Source organism: Rhineura floridana, chromosome 2 (genome assembly GCF_030035675.1).
Source record: "Rhineura floridana isolate rRhiFlo1 chromosome 2, rRhiFlo1.hap2, whole genome shotgun sequence".
Classification (NCBI taxonomy): domain Eukaryota; kingdom Metazoa; phylum Chordata; class Lepidosauria; order Squamata; family Rhineuridae; genus Rhineura; species Rhineura floridana.
In genome coordinates this window covers 145,938,489-145,959,142 of record NC_084481.1, presented here as the reverse complement: position 1 = coordinate 145,959,142, position 20,654 = coordinate 145,938,489, and the positions used below count along the sequence as shown (strand labels likewise).

The window sequence follows — 20,654 nt, the reverse complement described above, 5'->3', positions numbered from 1 at the left end:
TCCTCGTATGCAAATACTCATTCCCTGACCCATTCACTCAAACACTATAAACAACGTAACATAAACATCCATTTAAAACTCAGTAACATCACATCCCCCTGTACCCAAGTTTCCTTACAATGTGCAGCCTCCAATATACTTCAGACCCTCTTAAGTAATTTTATACTTGTCTGTTAATGGGCAAAATTTGATATAATACTGCAGAGGTGGCTAACCTGTGGCCCTCCAGATGTTGCTTGACTACAACTCCCATCATCCCTGACTACAGGCCATGCTGGCTGGGGTGGATGGGAGTTGGGAATCTAGCAACTTCTGACGGGCACAGGTTCCCTAGTCCTGGGTTGCAGAGATCACTGAACTTGGCCACTCCTCATCTCAGACTAAGAGTATCAGCAACTTGCAACGATTGCCTTAAAAATGAAGTGAGCATAACACACACACATGTTTTTTTTCCAGGTTAGATTTTAATCTGAGCCAGAGAAGACCTCCCACCTGGCTAATGCGCCATCATTGGCTACTGCTTCTCCAACACTGGCAGCAGCAGGATTGAAAAGAAGTCTCTTCCCACCCCCCAGCTCCACACTCCCAGTGTCTGGAACACTGGAAAACGTCCAACTATATTTTCCAGTGCTCCAAGCTCTGGGTGGGGAACACACAGAGAAATTCCAGCATCCCTCCCTCTCTATCCCAGGGGTGGCAGCAGGAGAAAAAGACAGATATGGAGCAGTTACCAGAGCTGCAGCCACTGACTAAGGGGGGTTAGGAACTCATGGCAGAATTTGGGGGTGGTAGCAATTACTTTCTGAGTGATCTCCACTGTTGCTTGTAATTGCTGGTCTTGATTCAGACTGAGCATGGGAGAAAGCTTGCCCATCTCTATTAAGGGTTATGAAGTGAGACTCTACCGAGACTTTGATTTTCAGCATCAATACTGATGCCGTGAAAACATTTTTTTTAAAGTCTACTACGCTGTGCCTTTGCCTTCTCTCCCACACAAAAGCTCTCCCCCGGTAGGTTAAAAGCCGCATAAAGTTGATAGTAGCATTGTCTGGAATGCAGTCTATTTTTGAGATACAAGGGCAAGATATCCCTTCAGTTGTCACTGTACTGTGCATTTCTTTCCCTCCCAGGCTTTTACCTGAAAATTAATATTGCCTTCATTGTCCGTGCTAAGAAATCGTTATGGGGCACTGCTGGAGCAGCAGATTTCTGCATTCCATCACGGGGAAGGCTGCATTTTAGCAATTACTTATCACTGGCTGAAATAATAGGGTGGAGGGCAGGGGTGGAATCATTGCGATGAGAAGTAACAGATGAATAGCTCTAACTGCCTGAAGACATGGAGTGAAGTACACCTCAGGCACGCAAAAGCAAAACTAGCAACCTGCTCTGCTGATGCTAAAGTGTGAGCCAAGCACTGCAAAAAGCCACCTCCCCTGCTTTTAACTACTATAGATAGGGATGGGACATACCTAATCCATGGTCTTGCTCCATTTATGGTAAAAAAACAAACAAACAAAAGCCTATAAGGCTGAGAAGGGGAACCTGTGGCCTTCCAGATACTGTTGGTGTAGGGACCTAGGAAGCTGCCTTATACTGAATCAAACCATTGAGTCCATCTTGCTCAGAACCGTCTACACTGACTGACAGGGACTCTCCAGGAATTCAGAGCAGGATCTCTTCCAACCCTACCAGGAAATGCCAGGGATTGAACCTGGGACCTTCTGTGTGCTGAGCAGATGCTCTACCACTGAGTTATGATCACAGCTCCCAGCATCCCTGATCATGTGCCATGGTGCCTGGGGCTGATAGAGTCCAACAACATCTGGAGGCCATCACAGGTTCTCCCATCCCTGCCAAAGGATACTGAACATCTGGGCAAGAAAGATCTGCCCTCTGCTCATCGGTCCCCTCTGGAATACAGCAGCAGTATGGAGTGGGGCAGGGATTAATATACTAAGACTAAGTCTTAGGGCCAAGCTACACATTAAATCACATTTTAAAAAAAGAATGTGAAAGCTAGGTACTTTTAAATTCTAACGCAGCCACAAGAAGCCTCAATCCTGTGCGCACTCCTGGTTTAGATTGGGAGCCCATGCTGGTTTTCCTTTTAAATTCCCCCCTCCATTGCAATTTGTCTCTGAAGTACTGCTCACTGCAAACATGCATCAGGAACCAACAGCAACCACGGAAGGTGCATTTGTCAGCAGGAAACAACTTGGGCCCTGGTCCAGGTCAGACCCCTGCACAGCAGTTTTAACTTCAAAATAAAAGTAGTCAAAAGCACACTTTTCTAAAAATGTGAATAATGTAATGTGTATCTTGGCCCTTAGTAGCAAGTGCTTCTCACACAGTACTTAGACACTCAGCAGACCAGCTCATGGAATCAGGCTATTTGTTACAGTGGAATTTATTGTTGTTGTTGGTGTTTATTAATTGCCTACCACGTATATATCTCAAGGCAATGTACAAAATATAAGAACTATAAAAAGAGTTAAACACAAACAAAAAACAGATTTTAAAAACCAAACAGAAAAAAACTGTACAAAATGGGCACCCATGGCAGGATCCAGCTGGGAAAACTTGTTGGAACAAAATGTTTTCAATTGTTTCCAGAAAGTTTAGATACTGGGCGCCTGTCATATCTGGACAGGAATGGTATTGCACAGAACAGGGGCAGCCATACTAAAAGTCCTCCTCTAAGTTACCATGGAGCAGGCTTTTGATATTTTTTTGGACTTTAAGGAGAAACTCTCCTGCAGACTTATATTTTTCTCCTGCAGGCCACAATGACCAATTGGGTATATAAGGAATAAGGCGGTCTCCCAAGTAACCTGGTCCCCAGCTGTATTGGGGCCCGCCCTATATGTTAATACCAGAACCTGTGCACCAGCTTCAAGTTCTGGTCTAATCTCAAGGGTAGCCAGACACAGAGCTGCAACCTTGAGGTTAACAATGCATGGACCACTGTGGTCAAGCAGGAATTGAGGAAGCTTATGAAAAACAAGATATTAGAAACTCTGGACTTTGATAGAGAAGGTTCCAACTTAGAAAACACAGGTTCCTCAATGCTGTTCAGGTCTTCCGGGCCAAAGTTTATTTAAATGGCTGGGTTTATTTCTTGCAATCAGATGAGAGGAGGAGACATCCAGATAGATGCTTTCTGCTAGCCAGCATATGATTCCACTTTTCAAAATTAGATTTTGAAATGCCTTCTCGTTTTTCAGGTCTCAACTCATTGCCTCCAACAGTCCCTTCCAATTTGGAGCAGCAACAATAAAAAGCAGCTGGAAAAGTGTATCTTGAAGGTGATGCATTCCAAAATCCAATAATGGCCAAATGGAAGCAATTGAGCAAAGAGAAAGCAAAACATTGCAGGCTTTGTTCCACAGCCCTGTACTACTATGACAAGCCACCCATAATCTTCTTCTGCCATAGCCAGACAGCTCAACAAATTGCTGCATGCTGACTGAAGCAACGAGAGAGAGAGAGAGAGAGGTTCAGTCAAGAAGATAAGGAATGAAAGATAGGAGGCTGCACCTTAGGACCACAGCACAGCTTCTGACCCTAGTGTCTCACGGAATCATGCTAAGACCAACAGCTTTCAGCTTAGATGGTGCCTGTATTATCAAGCTCATTTAAGTTAGTCACTTTTGCTGTTGCATAAGACTAATGTCACCTGAGTAACATTTAGTCCCCAGGGCTGGCTCAAGACATTTTGATGTGAGGCAAAGGACAAGAAGGTGCCCCTCTCCCCTTTCATGAACAGAAACCAACTAGAATGCCAGTTAAACCTTACTTCCACACCAGTGACTGAAAAGCTTCCTCCACTGCACCTCAGGCAGATTAGGGGTTCACGACAGGCCATATGGCAACAGAGGGAAATGGCAGAGGGGTTCAGGAGAACAGCCAGGAGCTGTTGCTGCCGCCCTAGCTTCACTTTGCCTAATGCCAGGATAAGGAACCCCTGGCTCTCCAGATGATGCTGAACTCTTAACTCCCATGGCCAATCATCAATGATGGTGGGAATTAGAGTCCAACAACATCTGGAGGGCCCCAGGTTTCCCATCCCTGTCAGTCCCAAAACTCTACACCAGACTGTTTCTTCCTGGGCCATTTAGATATTGGCTTGAAGGAAGGTGCTAATCCATATGGTGAGCCATGCAAAACTAGACAAGTGACAACATGGAGATAGCCAGCAATGCAAAGCCACTTCCATGCAGTTAGCCTAAGATGTGAATGAATTTTTGAAAGAATTAACTTAATGTTGAGGTTAGTAAGATGACACAAGCAAAAGAACTACAAATGAAAGAAAGAAGCAGAGCTGAAGAATGATATAGAAAAAATAAACTGATTCAACATTTGGGCTTCCACGTTCAGCTGCCAGTTCATTTCCACAAATCATTTGTCCAAAAGTAATCATTCACACATGAGCACTATAGGAGCCTCAACTCACACAAGATCACAAGAAGAATAGTGGAAGCATCAAACATTATGTGAGCAAGATAAAAGGCAGAGAGGAGCTGCAAGAGCAAGAAAACAAAAATGCTTTTGCAAAGAGTTCATGAATAACTCAGTCATAAAACATCCGTTCAAAAATGATAACAGGGAATGGGGCACAGAAAAATTGTTGAGTGGAAGGAAGGAGAAATTAAGAAAATATCAGCTGATTATAAAAGCTGGAAGCCAACAGCTTTTTTCATGCAGACAAAAAGGCAGGAGAGGGGGCAAAATGAAGTTGGTGTTGGACCTGGGGAACAAACCAAGCAACTCTCTTGCCAAAAGTTTAACAAAAGCCTGCTGAGTGCTCCAAAGATGCCCACCAGAAGAGGAATGGCTGGGGCTTCGAGTCCAGGCCCAGAAGACTACCAAAGGTTTCCTCAGTGTGGCCCTTTAGCAACTACTGGAGACCGTCAATCAAGTGAGAAATACATTGGCCTTCAGCACCAGCTTTCCTTGTTCCTCCAAGTGTTGAGACTCAAGTAAACGCAATATATTTGATGGTTGCAGCCTGCAGCTGCCTTATTCAAAATAGCTTGATCATCAGGGACTGAGGTGTTGAACAATTTACACAACACCATCAGATTCTGATACTTTCATTCAAAATACACTGAGTTATTTTGCACCCACTAAAAGTGTACTGGATATTTTTTCTTCTTCAAACTGCCAATAGGTGGAGATATTGTTTAATTCTGCTGTCTGGGATGTGGCTGAAGTCAAAGAAACAGCAACCCTGATGGGGGCTTTGAGGACCTAAGGATGTGCAACATCTAGAAAATACATGAGGTGTCTTCATATTCAGCATTTCCACACAGCCGCTTCAGTTCTTTGGCTGCTGCTTGTGGGGAGTGAAGAAATGCTAAACACAATGAAGGCACATCACACACATTTCTTTTAGAAGCTGTTACCAGGAAGATGGGGGAGAAGGAAAACAGTGGTCAGCAGCAACCATACAAGTGTCTAATTAGTGCCTTAAAAAGCCAGTGAAATGTGGCGTGGGAGACTTTGCCTAGCTCTGTTGTCACTTTGTCTCTGTATGAAGCTTTTACAGTCCATTAACATGGGGAAAAGCCCTTAACCCATCACAAGTTTTCTACCCGCAAATTTTGATTGCAAACTGAAAAACCACAAAACCCATGTTGGCTCATTTAGCCTTTTTATTATTAGTCATTACATTTATTGGCTGCTTTTATCATAAAAGTGACTCAAAGTGACTTACATTTTGATTACTTTGTAATCCATTCACAGTTAACATATTAATTTCATTTCGATGCGAACTAAAGCTTGTGTGTTATAAGTACCTTCAGGTCGATTACGACTTATGGTGACCCTATGAATCAGCGACCTCCAAGAGCATCTGTCATGAACCACCCTGCTCAGATCTTGTAAGTTCAGGTCTGTGGCTGCCTTTGTGGAATCAATCCATCGCTTGTTTGGCCTTCCTCTTTTTCTACTCCCTTCTGTTTTTCCCAGCATTATTGTCTTTTCTAGTGAATCATGTCTAGCATAGTAATTTAGAATACTGCTCCTACTGAAATCACACAGCCACCTGCAATTCTGACATATTGATGCCTGTTGAAAGTGTTTGTTTCTCAAAGTATTTTTAGATAGTTAATTTGATTTTGTGTTAGCCATTTGTTCTATATTTTATGATCTTAAGAGCTGATGTTTTAATGATTTTATTTTATAATGCCATGTTTTTTTAAAAAATGAGCTGCCATTTTATAAATATTCTTATCAATAAATCCAGTGCTGATCATTTTTTGAGTCCATTAAAATAAAAATCTGTAGGCCACAATTTATTTATTACAGTAATCCTCAGTCATGGCTGCAACATCGACCCAATCCCAGAAAACCACCCCGGTACAGAATCTCTAACAGTGCTTTGCGTATTAACCTATATGCATGATGAAAAGGGGACATAACTCTAAATGGAAGGCAAATGTGATTTGTTTTGAATCTACAGTCCTTTCAAGGCCACAGAGTACATAAAACTGTGCTGTATGACACCAATCCCTTGTTTTATTGGTGAACAAGAAGATAGCAGGGAAGTTTCACAAGAGTCACATGGCTGCCTTTCAAGCAAACAATTTCAGCATCATGTACACTCTGTATCATTTTCCTTCTGTGGGAGAAGGGTCATGATTTTATTACTTATGAACAGCAAGCTATGCAGTGATTATGTTTGTACTGGAAGAAGTACGTCTAATTTACTTGAGGCATATATCTCCTGTGTAAAATCTAAGAAGCTGTAATCAAATATGGTGATACCACCATATATTTTTTTGAGTTAGGCAGCAAGCTCCAGAAAGGTGGTGTGTCCTACAAACTGATAATCTGTAGAGATTCAGCCCATGTGTCTCAGACCTATAGCTCTTAACAAAGGCTTAAGGCAGAACCAAAAGGTGACAAAGGTAACAACGATGTATCAAATGTAAACTTCTTTATTCAGAAGCAAGTCCTTTTAAATCAAAGATAGCCAATGTGGTGGCCTCCAGCTGTTGTTGGACTACAACATACATCAGCTCCCAGACAGTATGGCCAATGGTCAGGAATGATGGGAGCTGTAGTCCAGCAAGTTCTGGAGAGAAGCATGTTAGCTATCCCAGCATTAAACTCAGCAGGCTTTCCTTTCAAGTTAAGGATGGAACTGTGTATCTACATCCACTGTTATTGTAATATTATGCATTTTTTCTTTTGTGTTGTGAACCGCTTTGAGCTCATTTGTGCTGAAAAGTGGCATACAAATTGAATAAATAAATCATCATCATCATCATCCAGACAGGAGCTTCTACCATAACCAATTCAGGCAACACCCAGAAGTGGGAGAAAGTGTCTCAAGGAAGCAATATCTACTAGAGTGGGCAAAGAAGGATGCAGTACAGTCTCAATTTAGACTAACAGAAATTGACTCAGGACATCATACCCATGATGCCTACACAAGGTACATTAGACCAATCATTAGATGAGTACGTTGAATCCCATGTACAAGCAAGTTTCTATAATACTTGCCAATTTCTCCCAACCCAATCTGTTTCTTTCCCCTCGTCTCCACAAAGACAGTGCTGCTGCAGAGAATCTCTACGTCTTCCCCCTTTGCCACTCTAGGGCCACATTTAAAAGCAACATTAGGGCTGCAATCCTAAACAAGTAAGAAGTAAGTTTTATTGAACACAGTTGGGCTGAGAGTGCAGAAAAGGGAAAACAAAATGATCAGGAGCTCGAAGCAACTTCCCTGTGAGGAAAGAATACAACATTTGGGGCTATTTGTTTTAGAATAAAAGATGAGTAAAGAGGGGATGTGATAATGGTGCATAAAAGTATGCACATCAGCTACCCTATCAGGGCCGGTTCTAAAGGGCGACCAGGTTGGGCACTGGCCTGAGGGCCCCGGAGCTACAGGAGCTCCTGAGGGGCCCTCCGCTCCCCTTCTGCGATCCGCGCCCCCCCCATGCCTCCCACTTACCTGTCAGCCGGCTTTTTAGCATTGCCCTTAATGAAGATGGCGGCCGCAGCTTCCCTAAGGTACTGAAGCTGCTGCTGCCATCTTATTTGATGGCAGAGATGTGCACGCGTAGCACGCATGTGTACCATCAACAAAGATGGCGGAGGAGGCTTCATTCCCCTTAGGGAAACCGCGGCTGCCATCTTCATTAAGGGCAATGGTAAAGACTAGACAGGTAGGGGGGCCGTGGGGGGTGGCCAGGGGGGCCGCGTACGCACACCCACCCACCCACCGGGGGGCCAGGGCAAGCTGACGCCCAAGGGTCCCCGCATGCCTGGAGCCGGCCCTGCTAGTGATCAGGCAGAGCATCTGGCAACAGGGATCTGACAATGGAAGCTAGGTAAGTTCCCTTGCAGGCCAGAGGAAAGGAAAGAAACTAAATAATTTAGATGCTAGAATTAGGTAATGCTTGGTAAGACCTTTTCCGATATGTTTCTTTTGAAAAATCAGATTTTAAACACCTGCATAAGCAGGTTGTGAATAGTGAATTCTCATATCACTCAAATTAAGTCTCTAGAAAAAGAAACTGAGTCTGTTTGCATACAAACAAATTATGTTTAAGGCTGCATTGATTAGTATCTACTCAGGGATGATTTAAGTTTTCATTCTCTAATCTCTTACTTGCACAAAGCTGCATATTGATTAGACCATTCTGGCTGCTGACAGACAATAGTTTTTTTTCCCCCAAGAGAGTTGCAATGGTATGTGAGAGGTATCACTCTTGGTGTACATTTCTTTTGTCATACTATGTTGTCTCTGGTCAAATATGCTTTGCAGAATTTTGTTAACAATACAGAGGCAGCACTGAGTTGTGAAAATACATTTTGGGTACCGATTGTACAGCCTTCAACACTCTGAAACAAACTATTGTCTGACACTGTTCAGAAGCAGGGCCTTGAAAAAACTGGAATGGTGTTGCAACATGATGCATCTTACCCAGGGCACAGGTACTGCCTGGGAAGCAGTGTTCTTCACACAAACCAAGGTACGGGGAGACCACGAGTTTAACAAGCTCCTCCAATTGCATGAAGGCCTTACTGGGACCTGTAGGTTCATGCACTCCCTGTAACAACACAAAACACACATACACACACACTTAAATGCATTCCTCAGATATGGATATGAACATATGCATTTCCTTTACACTAGCTTCAGAATAAATATAATTTTGCAATTTTTCTAAAAAATGATGGAAATTAAGAAAAAAGAGCCTAGTATGTAACTATTGACCACATATGTAACCTGCAACAAAATGCAGGTTGTGTTCAGGGTTCCAGCCAGCCAGCCATGCCCTCCTCAAGACACTATAAACTGTTAGAGGCTCAAGAAGGCCATTCTATTCCCCCATATACTGGTTTTCTGTTTAATGGATAGTCAGCAGCCTGTGGCTCCTGAACATGCTCACCCCATTTTGGGCTCCGTATTTTTGGCTGGGGGCTTAAGGGTTTTTGTATTTCTGCAAACCTCAGGGTTCTCCCAATGTTACCTTTACTTCCCACTTGTTTCTCAGTGACCCCACTTTGGCTCCAATACTGCTGGCACTAAGTACATGAGTTCACTCTTAGCAGGAGAGATGTCTGACAGATAGGGTTGCCAGGTCTCCGGATTTTGGCCGGAGTTTCAGGGAAAAAGGGGCCATCTCCGGCCTCCGGCAATACTTTGCTTAAACTGGATGATCTCCGGCTTTTCATTGGCCGCCTTCCCGCCCTTTGTCATTGAGGCAGGGAGAGCTGGTGCCGCCGGGGCCGGGCTCTGTCTTCCCAGGCAGCAGCCTGTCTTGGACAGGGGCGGGCGGGAGCGGCAACGAGGGGCTGGCCCTGGGCACGCGAGGCGGGCGCTGCTTAAAAGGCCAGTCGGGCGAGCGCGGCGCTGTCATTCTCCCTCCTGCTGTGGGCGCCGCTGGGCGGGAGTGGCCGCGATGGAGCTTGGCAGTGGTGGCGGCGGTGGTGGCGGCGGCGGCCGCAGCGTCTCTGGCTGGGGAGCGCATCGCGGCCGCTGCCGCCCAGCGGCGCCCACAGCACGAGGGGTGAAGCGGCCGGGCGTCCTCGGGGCTAAGAAGGAGCTGGCCCCATCCGGCATCCACTGCTGCTGTGGGTAGCAGGCTGGAGAGAGAGAGAGAAAGAGAGAGAGGCTGGAGAAAGAGAGAGAGGCTGGAGAAAGAGAGATAAAGAGAGAGAGGCTGGAGAAAGAGAGAGAGGCTGGAGAAAGAGAGAGAGGCTGGAGAAAGAGAGAGAGGCTGGAGAAAGAGAGAGAGATGCTGGAGAGAGAAAGAGAGAGAGGCTGGAGAAAGAGAGAGAGGCTGGAGAAAGAGAGAGAGGCTGGAGAAAGAGAGAGAGGCTGGAGAAAGAGAGAGATGCTGGAGAAAGAGAGCGATGCTGGAGAAAGAGAGCGATGCTGGAGAAAGAGAGAGAGAGAGAGAAAGAGAGCGATGTTGAGAGAGAGATGCTGGAGAAAGAGAGAGATGCTGAGAGAGAGAGAGAAAGAGAGAGAGAAAGAGAGAGATGCTGGAGAGAGAGAGAGAGAGAGAGAGAAAGAGAGCGATGCTGGAGAAAGAGAGCGATGCTGAGAGAGAGAGAGAAAGAGAGAGATGCTGGAGAGAGAGAGAAAGAGAGCGATGCTGGAGAAAGAGAGTGATGCTGAGAGAGAGAGAGAAAGAGAGAGATGCTGGAGAGAGAGAGAGAGAGAGCGATGCTGGAGAAAGAGAGAGAGAGAAAGAGAGAGATGCTGGAGAGAGAGAGAGAGAGAGAGAGAAAGAGATAGATGCTGGAGAAAGAGAGCAATGCTGGAGAAAGAGAGCGATGCTGGAGAAAGAGAGCGATGCTGGAGAAAGAGAGAGAGAGAAAGAGAGCGATGTTGAGAGAGAGATGCTGGAGAAAGAGAGCGATGCTGAGAGAGAGAGAGAGAGATGCTGGAGAGAGAGAGAGAGAGAGAGAGAAAGAGAGCGATGCTGGAGAAAGAGCGATGCTGAGAGAGAGATGCTGGAGAAAGAGAGCGATGCTGAGAGAGAGAGAGAAAGAGAGATGCTGGAGAGAGAGAAAGAGAGATGCTGGAGAGAGAGAAAGAGCGATGCTGAGAGAGAGAGAGAAAGAGAGAGATGCTGGAGAGAGAGAGAGATGCTGGAGAGAGAGAGAGAGAGAGCGATGCTGGAGAAAGAGAGAGAGAAAGAGAGCGATGCTGGAGAAAGAGAGAGAGAGAAAGAGAGAGATGCTGGAGAGAGAGAGAGATGCTGGAGAGAGAGAAAGAAAGAGAGGCTGGAGAGAGAAAGAGAGTTTGGCCCTAATCCTCAGTTTCTTACTATTTCCTCTGGATAATTGCACTGCTGGAAACGGACAGAATCATCATGTAATTTTCTTTTCTTGACAGGATGTGGGAGTGAGATTGAAATGACAACAAATAGGAATGTGTGCCATTGTTCCATTTTTCTGCACATTTCCCATCTCCCCAAAGCAGCCTTCCCCAACCTGGTGCCTTCCAGATATCTTTGGGCATACAGCTGCCACCAGCTAACATCTGGAGGGCACCAAGCTGGGGAAGTCTGCCCTAAATTGTCAGCTGCTTCAGGTCTATCAGATCTAAGCATATGGTCACCGTGTTGTGGGAAAGTTCCCAATAAACTGACTCGTTGTCTCATTAAGTCTCTAATGTGGCAATTTAAGGGAACAGACCTGATCTTGTTCTGGGTTTTGGACTTCCAGCAGGGGCTTAGACTAGAAGGACTAAAAGGCCCCTTCTAGCTCTGTGATTCTATGCTACATGTAAGTGTGTGTGTGTGTGTGTTACACACAAACGCACAGGCACACACACAAGCATACTTTTTTTCTTTGATCAATTTTGCTTAGAAAAAAAGTGTCTTGTTCTTGTCAGTTGACTTCCTTTTTTATTCTTTGTATGTACTTAAACAAGCTGGTCTGTTTTAAAAGAAAAGCTTGGTGGTGTTTGTGAGAGCCCACGAAAGAGCAATTTCAGGTAACTGCCACAGCCAAATGGTTAAGAATTGGCCTTATGACATAATGTGTACTGGCTGGTCTCTACAGAATTCCAAACACCATTTCAGACTTACGGCTGCCATCTATTATCCCAAAGGCAGCCAAAGTAGCATCCTCCAGATATTGTACTAAAACTCCCATGAGCCCTATCCTGCTTGGCCAGCAATCACAATAAAGTCCAAAAACTTGACTGCATCTGTTTAATTATATGCATGGAAATGGAAATGGACTGCCTTCAAGTCGATTCCGACTTATGGCTACCCTATGAATAGGGATTTCATGGTAAGCGGTATTCAGAGGCGGTTTACCATCTAAGGCTAGTACTCCCCACCTGGCTAGGGCCTGCTCAGCTTGCCACAGCTGCACAAGCCAGTCCCTTCCTTGTCCGCAACTGCCAGCTGGGGGAAACGGCTCCTTGCGACTATGCACCTTGCCCACAGGTGGCAGGGCACATAATCCCTGAGCCACTCACTGTGGGGGTGATCTTTAGCTGGCCCTTGACATCCAGGAGACACAAGTGGGGATTTGAACTCATAGACTCTGGACTCCCAGCCAGGCTCTCCTCCCCACTGTGCTATACCATCTGTTGCATGAGCATACAGTTAACATACAACTGACTTCATAGCACCATGCAGATAACAACTGGCTCACTCTGCATTAGCATAGCTGCTGCAAGCACTCTTAGTTCATTTTTACAAGATAGTTCAACATGCTATCTTGTTCATTAAAAAAATGCATTCATTCCTGACTTTACCTCTTACCACTTCTCCAGGCTGTAAAAAATAAAATAAAACACCTTCCACTTTCCTTTTTTGTATCTTTAATTCAGTTGTTGTTGTTAATGTGCCTTCAAGTCAATTTCAACTGATGGTGACCCTATGAATCAGCGACCCCAATAGCATCTGTCATAAACCACCCTGTTCAGATCTTGCAAGTTCAGGTCTGTGGCTTCCTTTATGGAATCAATCCATCTCTTGTTTGGTCTTCCTCTTTTTCTACGCCCTTCTGTTTTCCCCAGTATTATTGTCTTTTCTAATGAATCATGTCTTCTCATTATGTGTCCAAAGTATATGTGTCCAAAGTCAGAGGAAGGCAATGGTAAACCACCTCTGAATACCTCTTACCATGAAAACCCTATTCATAGGGTCACCAAAAGTTGGGATCGACTTGAAGGCATTCCATTTCCATTTTCCATCCATACTCCCTAAGATGGTGACAAGGAATGACCTTGTCACTTCAGCTGGACCTCTTTTAGGTAAGATTTCTATTTTAATTTCCAATCAGAATTTTTTTTTGAATGGTATGCTGCACGCAAGCGTGGTTGATACAATGTATCATGCTTCATGATGTCACTAGGGCCCGCCCCCTGACATCACTAGGGCCCGCCCCCTGACGTCACTAGGGCCCGCCCCCTGATGTCACTAGGGCCCGCCCCCTGACGTCACTAGGGCCCGCCCCCTGACGTCACTAGGGCCCCCCCTGACGTCACTAGGGCCCGCCCCCTGACGTCACTAGGGCCCGCCCCCTGACGTCACTAGGGCCCGCCCCCATTTTCTCAGGTTTTTGGATGGTTCCGACCTGGCAACCCTACTGACAGACCATTTAAAATATATTACAGTGCTGTACTACTGGGGCTCGAGAAGTTGAAAAGCTTAAGGCAACCCTTCATAGAAGTTCTAAAATACTTAAGGCCTTTCAGTAACTCTGCCGGGTCAGGCTAAGGTAGGCTTTTCTAGGTAAAAAGGACCCACTACTGAGAATGCCCCGGCACGTTAATCAACTGAATGTAATCAAATGTAATTTAATAGAGCATCCCAGAAGACTAATCCTATCCAATGGGCTAATAGTGGGGAGAATTAGCAGTTGCCCCCAAGGTAAACCTGTACTATAAAAACTCTTAAAGACAGGACAAATAGAGCGGGCCAAGCTTTTCCAGCAGCTGCCCCAAATTGGATTAAAACACTTGCTAGTGAGGTTGAAATGGATGTTGTAAACCTGAGAAATAAGATACTGAAGAAGTGCTAGATAGTCTTACTACTAGGTTGGAGTAGGGAACACGACTGGTACATAAAGACTAGCAACTATACTGCAGCATAAGTGTTTGAGAGGCACAGCCTGCTTCATCAGATGCATGAAAAAGTATCAGACATGGAACTTTATCCTACAAGACAGGACATTGAGGAGGAAGGTAGCTTATAATGTAGGGAATATAGGGAAATTTGTGGGTCCAGGTCAAAGGCAAAATCTGCTTAGTGATACCCCTTTACTAAACTATGTACCCAGACTTACAGCGCAATTTAACCATGTCTACTCAAAAGTAAATCCTACTGAATTCAATGGAGCCTACTCCCAGGTAAGTAGGATTAGGATCACAGCCTTCCATAACAATTGCTCAGTTGCATCTTTCTGGTCTGCAAAAGTTCTCCTGTTTCTTCAAGTGCACAGGCATTTCCACCTATTCATCAGTCACTAAATAAGGCACGTAGGATAGTTGGTCTGGAAACTGATCACTCCCACCTGTAAAATCAGTAGCATCTGGACAATGGAAGGTGGGAGATTGGTTTGGACCCGAGGAAGGATCTCATCCAAATTCACTCTTAATAAGACCAAATCTCGGAAGCCGAGCAAGGCAATCTGGCGAATTGTCAGTTCTTGGCCCTGTACACAGACAGAGAAAACAATGGGGGAAATAGCAGCCATTGGCACTGGGATACATTTAACTCTATTTGCAGACAGCCACAAACTCCACAACAGCTGTAAATAATGCCCTGGGTTAATTCATGCCACATAAGAACTAGGCAACCAGGGATGACAAGGAACTTAAGGTAGCATATGAGTGGTTACAACTGGGAAAAAAAACAGTTGTGTGGCCCGCCTGAGGAACTGTAAGCTGGGCATGTAGATGGAGATATATTTACAGCCACTGGTGAAAGAATCTGGGGGCAGGAACACTTCCTACATAGGCAAATTATTCTATTCCCAACATTTCAACAAAAGGCTCACAGGTGAGTTTTAGCCCCATGAAAATCCTTCACTTAATTTGTTAATGGGGTTAAAGAGCATAAGAGCCTGCTGGGTCAGGCCAAAGGCTCATCTAGTCCAGCATCCTGTTTAGGTTGTTTTTAACTGTTTTAATGATGTGTTTTAAAATTATTGTAACCCACCCTGAGACCTCGGGTAAAAGCTAGGTAAATGTTGGTCTGTTGACATCAACTCCAGGAAATGGAATTTTAGACCGTTCGGAGACCCAATGTGAATTGTTTGCAAGGCACTTTGAGGGTAAAGTTGCTCGCCTCTGTAGCAGTCTTGATGCCCCATCCACATCTACTGCAGTCCCCAATGAGGTGTCCAGTGCAACATATGCTGCAACTTCTTGGGAACGGTTTCAGTTGACGTGGCCTGATGCCATGGACAAGGTGCGGCCAGCAATGTGTCCTCTCAACCCTTGCCCTTCTTGGCTTATTAAAGTTTGCCGAGGGGGGTCAGCCGAGTGGATCCAGGGTGTGGTCAATGCATCATTGCAGGAGGGAGTGGTTCCAGCCACTATGAAAGAGGCGGTGATCCAACTACTCCTGAAAAGCCCACCCTGGACCCATTGGTTTGCGACAACTACTGTTAGTGCAGTGGCACCTACCCTTTGGAATTCCCTCCCCTTAAATATTAGACAGGCACCATCTCTGTTATCTTTTCTGCACCTACTGAAGACCTTCCTCTTTCCACAAGCCTTTTAAGTAGAGACCTTATCCCAGTCTGCATCTGTGTGGGAATTGCTTTTTAATGTTTTTAAACCTTCTTTTTTAAAAAATAGATGTTTTTAAAGCTTTTCTTTAAATGTTTTCAAAGTTGTTTTGTTTTAATATGTTTTTAATGGTTGTTTTGTTTTAATATATTTTAAGGGCTGTTTTTATGATGTGTTAAAGTGTTTTTAGTGCTTTTGTTTGCCGCCCTGAGCTCCTACTGGAAGAAAGGGAGGGATATAAATGGAATAAATCAATACATAAAATAAATAACAACAGCAATCACAGCAGCCAACCAGATGCCCAAGGGAAGCCTGCAAACAGGACCTGAGTTGCTGTTTCCAGCAACTGATATTTAGAAGCGTACTGCCTCTGAACATGAAGGAAGAGCACAGCCATAATGGGATTTCTTACTGCTTTTGCTCTGTTTCCAGATTTTTAAGGCTATTCAAAAGAAACTAGATTTTACATCTTGGCACATTTAACCACTGCTGAAACAGATTCAGTATTTCATTACCCAATCTTATGGGTATCTGCAACTGTATTAGATATCAAGATTAAGCAGCTCAAAGATTTCTTTCCAACACCTCCCAGTGCTTCCTTTCAGTACTAAATCTGTCTCCTTTTTCCATGATCAAGTTAAACTGTGCCCTATATTATCCATGGGAATAGTCATATAGGTAACCACTGTACAACTACTGAAGCAAATCTCTAACTGGAGGGAATAAATGTTTGTTAATCATCAATTCATAATGGGGTTAATGATGCAACTAACAACTTCATCAAAATGCAAAATGTCTCTAAAACCTGTATTGCCATTAGAAAAATGCTTTGCGCTCATTAAACATCGGGGGGGAGGGTGTTATAGGCAAACAAAGCTGGACAAAGCTGTAGAAAATATGGGATTTCTGAAGGATCACATCATTCACTTTGTAAATGTAATCAAGCTAGATCAAGCACATATTTTATCTTGTAAAATGAATCTGCTGTGAAATTTATTTGGTTGTTACCCAGGGAGAAACTCAAAATATTTTCTCAGCAAGTGTGCGCCCCCAATCCAATCCTGAGAGAACAGGAACACAGGGATACATGGGCATTTGCAGAAGAGAATTGGGGGGGGGGGAGAGATAAATCGTTAGCCTCTCCCACACCCATCAGTTATCATCTGCAAATGCATTAACTTGTCCAAGCCCATTTTTAATCACTTCTATGTTGGAACATGGCTGGCAGGAGAGGGGGTGATAAACTGTTTGAGCAGAAGTTACTAGCTAGGTAGGAAGAGTATGCGGGAGAAGTATTATTTCCCTTCTGTCCAATATTTCTCTCTCCCCCCCCCTTTCTTGCCCCATTTGAAGGAAACATGGCTTGGGAGCCCATTTCCATCATAATGTCTAGTTTCTCACAACATTCAGTGTTACTAAACACTTTACTTTCTCTCTAGTCCGTCATCAACAACTAACCTAGCCAAACAATTATATCAAAACAAAGATTGTGTAGTTAGACTTCCCAAGAGCTATCTAAGCATGCACGGTTGTGCTACAAGCCATGTAGGCCTTAATAGCATGTCTAACTTAGAATAGCCTTTTACATACACACACACACACACACACACACACAAATAATAAGGAACAAAGTCCTGCCACTTCAATTGTATTTCCTCTTTTTTTCCTGTCCCAGGTACCATACTCAAAAGCTTAGTTCTCTGGACTTTGTATGAATCTATAAAGAGCCAGTTTTCTATAAGCATTCCAAGTTTTAAATAAATAATGAATTCCTTGTTACAGATTATGTATATAAATACTGTGATCTCATGCCAGATTTTATGTTTGACTTGCCATGTTGTTTCAAGGAAATCAAGCCTTATCTTGAATAACTTGAGAAAGGAAAGGAGGCCCTGTTGAAATTAACCGGACTTGCTTCTGGAGACCTCATTTAGGAATAGGGTGTTTGTGTAGAATTGCCCATTTATCTTGGCTACAGTGAATCCATTCAACTTATTCTCTTGGGCAGCCATTTACATTTAATCTCATAATAAGACCTGAGTTGTGAAGTCCAGTGCAGGCAAATAGGGACGCAGTACTAAAACCAAACAATATAGCAGGTTGTTTCCTACATTTCCCCCCTCTTCAGCTACCCACTTTTTTTATTACCCAAAATCTCTCTTCCCTCCATGGACCTCCAATAGCCATTTGGGAATCTTTAGGACACGATGCACATACACTGTTGAAAATCATTGCATCTCAAGCCATAACATCTGATTGTCCTGCGCAACCTATACTCTGGACAAGAGGCTACTGTAAGGACATAAAATGGAGAAAACCATTGGTTCCCAATCGGAAAGAGTGTGAGACAGGGGTGTATTTTATCACCCTGTTTGTTTAATCTATATGCAGAACATATCATACGGAAAGCGGGATTGGACCAAGATGAAGGAGGTGTGAAGGTGGAAGGAGAAATATCAATAATTTAAAATATGCAGACAATACCATACTACTAGCAGAAACCAGTAATGATTTGAAACAATTGCTGAGGAAAATTAAAGAGGAAAGCACAAAAGCAGGACTACAGCTCAACGCCAAACAGACTAAAGTAATAATGCCACTTTAGTTTAGTCTCTTTAGTTTAGTTTACTTCCGGGAAGGGTGACTTCACCTGTGCCTACTTTTGAGACGAGCTCTCATCTCAGAAGAAGCTTTTTCAGTTTTAAAATCAGTCAGAATATTCTCTTTGACTGGTAAAGATTTTCTCCCAGGCAGGGAGAAACGTAGATATTAACCACAAAAGCCTGTGTTAGTTGGGAGGACTGGATTTCATTAATTTATGAGAGAAGGTTCAGCCAGCAATGCCGGACGGATTTTCAAACAAGCTCTAACTGATAAAGCGACACATTTATCTTTTCTTCAAAGAAAAACGGATTCTAACAGGCAAGCATTCTTCTTTCTATTTTTTTCATCTGGTTTAAATTGTTGCAGCAAAAAGAGATTTGTCAATGAATCAGCTATAAAGAATTCCTGGGTGAGTTAACACTCTTCTCTTTCATTCACGAAATTAAGGAGGAAAGAAATTGAAAAAGCTTATCTTTATTTTGATTGCAAAAAGCTGACCTGGAATTGTGAATTTTAAAGATACAAACGGATGAGGGATTTCTATTCTGAGGAGATAAATAAATAAATTTGATTTATGAACTTTGGAATATTATATGTCTGGGACTATTTTTTTTTTTGGTCTATTTCATTTTGACGAATCTGCTTGTTCACGACGCCACTAACTGTTCTGATGCTGTGAACTAAATTTGTTTTGCATTCCTGAACATATAAGAGATAAGGCAGGTTGTATTGTCTACACTGTGATGTCATCAGGCTTGAATTATTAACCCAATTGTTGCTGAAATAAGAAGTGGTTTTTTTTTTTCGTGGTTTTAAGAATGGCAATCAAGAAAGTGGCTGAGAATCTGGAAGTAATTATGTTTCAGAAAATAATGGATGAGATTGAGATAACGAAACAAACCCTGAGACAGGGTAGAATGGAGATGAAAATTGAATTTGGCAAAATGAACCAGGAGCTTAAAGAAATAGGGGATCTTGTAAGAGAGGAGATTGATGAGATCAGAGATGAGAAAAGAAAAATTAAAGAGAAGATGCAAGCCCTGGAGATTGGAACAAATGTGGAATTGGAAAAAGACCTGGACTTTATGGATATTAGAGATAAAGTTTACTGTTTGGAATTCAACATTGTCTCTGAAGAAATTAATGAAGATATTAGAGATATTAATGTCTTGGATAAATTTCTGGACTGGAATGATGTGATGGAGCTTGTCATAGAAAAAATCTATGGAATTAACTACAGATATGTGACAATGGACAAACTCTCAAGAGATGTGCCAGTGCATTTTGTAAAAAAAAAGAACAGAGATATGACTTTGCAACAATATTTCAGCAACATATTCAGAATTGATGGCAAGGAAATATTTGTGAGAAAGGAAATTCCCATTAAACTTTTATTATATGACTATGGCTGTGATAGCAAGATTATTATGGGATACTGACAATGGAAGAATGGCTACTGAAATTACTGTCAAAATATATATAGGGTGTGGACATTCATTAATATCGAAAAAAGAGAGGGGATGTCCCCAGAATGTCAAAGAGGGAAGTTCCAAACTGTATAGATTTATTTGTTTATTTTCTTTAAAAGAGAAAAAAATTCTTCTTAAAATACCCAACGCGTTTCAGCCTTATAACTAGGCTTTCATCAGGGGATTTATGTTGTTGAAATGCTTTATTCAATAGAGTACTTCTCACTTTCACTATGGATCACTATGGATCCATAGTGAAAGTGAGAAGTACTATGGCTATGACAGCAAGATTATTATGGGATACTGATAATGGAAGAATGGCTACTGAAATTACTGGACTTAACAGGATTATTGAAGATGGAAGACGGAATTAACATTGATAATGGAAGAATGGCTATTGAAATTATTGGACCTAACAGATTTGAACGAGATGGATTAATCGACATGTTTATTTGGAGAAAAATTGAAAGATATATTTCTCAAGGAAGTGAAACCTCTCTTTGACTTTTTGTGTAAAGAATAAAGTAATGTCTATGAGATTTGATGATTAATTAAGATAACTACTGGAGGAAAGTGATTTTGTAATATAATTTAAGAGACAGCAAGTTACTTTCACTGAAAGAAAATTCTATAAAACTTTTGTGCTATCACTCCTTTATGAAGGAAAAATGGACGAGAGGGAAAAGTAGTGTGGCATTGGCAAAATCACTCGTAAACATGAATCTTCCAAGATTTAAACTTTATATTAGTAAAGCATTTTAGAAGTCCCCCATGACTAAATGGCTCAATGTAGGTTACAATGTAGGTCACTCTTCAAACTGGAGAGAGGTTTCAGGTGGGTTGCCTCAGGG

General features: G+C 43.0%; 1 protein-coding gene across 8 annotated transcripts in view; it reads right to left on the bottom strand.

Annotated features, from left to right (window-relative positions):
* Positions 1 to 20,654, bottom strand: part of PRR5L (proline rich 5 like) — a 101,883-nt gene that overhangs the window by 17,602 nt on the left and 63,627 nt on the right. For all 8 annotated transcript variants that reach the window (XM_061610804.1, XM_061610797.1, XM_061610800.1 and 5 more), the window contains 2 exons: positions 14,509 to 14,649; positions 8,942 to 9,068 (listed from right to left, as the gene is read on the bottom strand). In XM_061610804.1, the coding sequence (XP_061466788.1) occupies positions 8,942 to 9,068; positions 14,509 to 14,649 (268 nt within the window). The remainder of the gene's footprint in view (positions 1 to 8,941; positions 9,069 to 14,508; positions 14,650 to 20,654) is intronic.